The sequence below is a fragment of the Argentina anserina genome, chromosome 6 (assembly GCF_933775445.1).
Source record: "Argentina anserina chromosome 6, drPotAnse1.1, whole genome shotgun sequence".
Classification (NCBI taxonomy): Eukaryota; Viridiplantae; Streptophyta; class Magnoliopsida; order Rosales; family Rosaceae; genus Argentina; species Argentina anserina.
In genome coordinates this window covers 32,216,646-32,221,684 of record NC_065877.1, presented here as the reverse complement: position 1 = coordinate 32,221,684, position 5,039 = coordinate 32,216,646, and the positions used below count along the sequence as shown (strand labels likewise).

General features: G+C 39.3%; 1 protein-coding gene across 1 annotated transcript; it reads right to left on the bottom strand.

Moving 5' to 3' along the window:
• Positions 1-700: 700 nt before the first annotated feature.
• On the bottom strand, positions 701-1,766 carry LOC126798899 (vascular-related unknown protein 1). Its single transcript, XM_050525981.1, has 3 exons — positions 1,225-1,766; positions 1,041-1,115; positions 701-919 (listed from the first exon to the last, which is right to left on the bottom strand). The coding sequence occupies exons 1-3, from the start codon at positions 1,537-1,539 to the stop codon at positions 779-781; spliced, it is 531 nt and encodes a 176-aa protein (XP_050381938.1). The 5' UTR covers positions 1,540-1,766; the 3' UTR covers positions 701-778.
• Positions 1,767-5,039: the final 3,273 nt, after the last annotated feature.

Here is a 5,039-nt window from a genome sequence, read left to right as displayed (position 1 = left end):
AAATTCGTTCGGAAACGTAACGTTTTCTTATTAAACGTTCTCGGAACGTTTCCGTTCCCGTTTCGTAACGTTTGCAAACAATCATATTCATTTAGACTGAAAATCATAACTTAATAGAATTCAAATTGAATCAAATACTGTAATGAAATTTAGGGTTATTACAAATATGAAATTGAATAAATGGGGCATATAAGAGGTACGGTTCATAGATTAATGTACAAGTGACCAGAGATGTAGCTACGTACACTGCTAGACGCAAAAGGGCAGCCTTGTTTGATGACTGTTACCACAACAATCGCTTTCATTTGCTACTTTGAATTACTTTAAGTAATTCCTGCTTAATTATAGGATTGATTAGCTTACAGGGCAACTTCAAAGAACAAACCATTATATCTTTCTAGCCATTACTTTGCTTATTAGGCCACGTACTTGCATTAACCTTTTAATTAATAAGACACGTAGTGGCATCATCGAACTTTAACTAGTCTTCTGCCTCATCTTAGCTCAATTGTAGTTGAGAAGTATTATCTATCCTAAGCTCTTACTGTCAATGAGCAAAAAATAAAACCCTAATTCTTATGACCAGATACAATGAAGATATGAATATGCAAAAACCTTAACTAGTAACCAATAGATATAACAATGAACATATAGCTCAGTCCATGATATTACAACAGTTATATATATGCACAGAAAATTCCTTTAGTAATTTTCAAAGTAACTAATAAGAGTTTGATACGATATTGGAGTTCATTGATAAAACTTTACTGTATATGAATTAAACAAGATAATTCACTATCAGATTTAAAGGAACCAAACACAACCCTTTTTTCTTCAAGTCTGTATTTTCACCATTTTTTCCAGGACAATCACTACTGTTTTCACCTGCCTGCTTCATTTCTGCAAAATGTTCTTCACCCTACAAAATAACATGAAAAAAAAAAACCAAACAGATTGATCTTCTAACCAGCCAATAAGATGGATGATAAATTAATTAAAAGAAGGAATAAATTTTATGGAAGATTAAGAAAAGAATATACCAAAGAATTAATATTTATACGAGGATCATCTATCTTTCTGGGATTCATATGATCAACTGGTCTGAAATCACCAATCTACATATTGACAAACGACCGCAACAGTCAATCCCTTGAAACATGTATAGATAAATCCCAAAGGGAACAAGTAACATATAAAAAATTGATACGTCATGAATCATCAGACCTTAGGACTATTAACAGGAGAACTAGCAGTATCCTCCAAATCATGATCCCCAACCTTCTTGGTTCTTGTTTTCTTCAATTTTGTCGGCACAAAGTTGTACACTCTGCATGCAGCACCAGAAGAAGCATCAGAAACCAAAGAAGAGCAGAAGCTAGTCTGTTCTTGATCCGCTCTCTTATTGTTTGAGAAGTCTTCAAAGTACTTAGTCCAGCCACTCTCCTCCTCCTCAGTGCATGAGTACGTTGCTGCTATTTCATAATTAGAAGGAACATCTCTGATCATAGTCGACGATGAACCAAAAGACCTATCCATCATATCAATCTAACAAATCAATCAAGCAGAAGAATCAAAATAGATTTGGTCTTGCCCGAGAGAGAGAGAGAGAGAGAGAGAGAGGCGGCCTCTTGTTTCTAAAAAGACTGGGGATTTTATAACAGAAAGAGAGATGATTAAGGGAATGGAGAAAATGGGGAACCCATAATGTCAGAATCTGATGAGGGTGGGCCAGAAGGGGAGGAGGTTGAGGACGACGTTAAAACCAGCAGCAGTTGCGACATAAAACCAAAGAGAGGGAGAGAACGTGCGAAAGAGAGAAAATACAGGTACAAATTATATGCGAGAACAACGTTGACCTTTGTGGTTATGATCGAATGAGATTTTCACACCAAAATGGTAACCTTTTTCAGTTTTTCCTTGCTTACGAATTATGACCTAGCCTTTTCAGCTCGACCCAGTTAATGAGGTCAATAGAAAATACTTGGACTGCAGGTTTTGACGTACGATTAACTTCTTTAATTGAATGTCGGCTGAGAAATTAAGCTTCCAAGTAGAGACTTCTGATAGAAAATAATTCAGCTCGAGTGGACTTTGGCACTTCGCATTAGTATAACTGTATAAGACATGCCTAACCATGCCTTACCCTTTGAATACCGCTTTACGCCCCCCTCTATAAACTTGTTATTAAGAATTTAAGATTACGTTATTTACGTACTAGGGTAGAGAGTAGAATGGTTGTCGGATCGATCAACCTCTGGCCTCGAAGAGTCAAAGAGGTACCCAGCCTATAGTTCTCGCCTCTTGAATACTAGAAGATGAATGGCCGGGTTAATTAGATTCGATTTTTATGTGACGAAGTGCAAAACAAACTCGATGTAGGGATATATTTGTATGGTTATGTTTAACTGATCTGCATGGTTATATTTGTCCAGAACAGAGGACCATGTATTATGATGCATATGTAGGGATATGATCCAGACTTTTCTGTCTTCCTCTGTTTTAAGTAGAGAAAAAATACAAATCCAATTCCACGTAAAAAAACATGTATGTGCTTTATCAAAGTATCTGAGTTGAGAGGATAAGTTTAGTTGAAATCAGAGGCTTACAAATTGGTATGAATCTCTTGCCTGTATGACAATGCATCAATCAGACTCATATTGTTCTGATCCGAAAGATCCCCGAATCCAGAAAGTACAAACCACTTTCGACCTATTAGCTTGCAACAACTCCTATAAGATCGATTTTATCCAAACTTCTTGCTAATCGGTTGAAAAGTATCCTCACCCAAATCATTCTCCTAACCAAAATGCCTTTGTTCCGGAGCGTCTTATTCAAGACAATATTATGCTCGCTCATGAGGGGTTTCACTATTTGAGACTATTGAGGAGGGGGGGGGGGGGGGGGGGGTGGTGATAAGCATGAGTTTGGCTTGAAGCTTGATATGAATAAGGCGTATGATCATGTTGAGTGGGATTTCCTTAAGGCTACTCTTTTTCGGTTTGGTATTGAGGCTTCTTGGGTGAAGTTGGTTATGGCTTGTGTGACTACGGTATCCTTCTCTATTGTTCTTAATGGTACTCCCGGGAAGTTGTTCTATCTTACTAGGGGCTTGAGACAAGGGGACCCTCTCTCCCCTTACTTATTTCTCTTAGTTAGTGAGGTTTTATCTCTTCGACTAACTAAGGAGGTCCAGGACAAGAATATCCGGGGTGTTAAACTTGCTCCTAGTTCCCCCCCTTTGTCCCACCTTTTCTTTGCCAATGACTCGTTGTTTTCCACGAGGGCTACGCTGTTGAATGTTTCTTGGATCTCTTGTTTTTTTTTTAAAGAATATTGCAGAGCCTCCGTGTAACGACCCCAAAAATTTCGAGCTTAAAAACTCAAAATTTTAAAGTCGTTAAACACAAAATAATCTCAAATAAATCGAAATCATTAAAGTGTAACAGCGGATCAATTCTGAGTTCTCAATACCACTCAGACAACCAATTATTACAACCCAAATTTATAATCCATACGCAAAATGGAAATGTAATAATCCTCACAAATCACTCACAAATCTCACAAATGAAATTACACAAATTCTCACACACAAATCCACACTAAAAACCTCACCACAAGTAGGATACGAACGACTTCGAGCCTCTGTAGTCGTCACTCACACTCCACTAATCAGCACCTGCGGAATTATCCCCTACACCATCGAATTGGTGCACCGGGATTGTAAACACAAACCCGGTAATCTTATAGCTCGTATGACAGTGCACTAATATCCTTGATCAGCTTTAACACTCGACCGTCATCTCTAACCGCAGGAGCTGGCTCAACCTGCTCCTCATGTGGAGCAGCCTCCTCATAAAGGTTCTCCACGTTGCGGACTCGACCTGTGGTCCTACCTCGACCTCGGCCTACCTGCTCTTCCTGTGGAGCAGCCTCCTCATAAAGGTTCTCCACGTTGCGGACTCGGCCTGTGGTCCTACCTCGACCTCGGCCTCTCGCCCGTCCTCGGCCCTGTCCTCGGCCCTTATCAGCGTTCATCACCTTCAAACAACGAAACACTTAGTCAATACTTGTGAAATCTCGAATTCAACTAAAACAGATTCAATAGGTATCAACATGAAATTTCAGGATAAGATGAATCATCGAAGTATCATCACGATACTTCTCGGAGGACCAAACCATTAGGTATGGCTCCTAAAACACTCTCGTGTACCCAACGACATATCAATACCGAGGAGCATGTGATGGGTGCCCGCCTGCAGTCGGATCATCGCTCCCGGATGATATGGATAATCGCCAAATACGCACTTAGGCTCTGATACCAACTGTAACGACCCCAAAAATTTCGAGCTTAAAAACTCAAAATTCTAAAGTCGTTAAACACAAAATAATCTCAAATAAATCGAAATCATTAAAGTGTAACAGCGGATCAATTCTGAGTTCTCAATACCACTCAGACAACCAATTATTACAACCCAAATTTATAATCCATACGCAAAATGGAAATGTAATAATCCTCACAAATCACTCACAAATCTCACAAATGAAATTACACAAATTCTCACACACAAATCCACACTAAAAACCTCACCACAAGTAGGATACGAACGACTTCGAGCCTCTGTAGTCGTCACTCACCCTCCACTAATCAGCACCTGCGGAATTATCCCCTACACCATCGAATTGGTGCACCGGGATTGTAAACACAAACCCGGTAAGCTTATAGCTCGTATGAGTAAAATCAAAATATAATTCGCATATCAAAATATACGAAAGATCACAAAACAACAAATATAAATGCCCTCATGAGTCAATGGTCAGCCCATCTGGTTGACCCAAAGAAATATGAAATGAAACGCTCATGAGGAAATTAAGTAACCCTTCTGGTTACCCAATGCATTTATAATACGGGTACCAAGAACGCTGGTACACATCTGTTACCCCTCTCGTAATACACCGTTGATATTGGATAGCCACCCGCTACCCAACCGCTACCCAACATCCAAAATAAACTGAGTACCCATGAGCAGATAACCACCCGT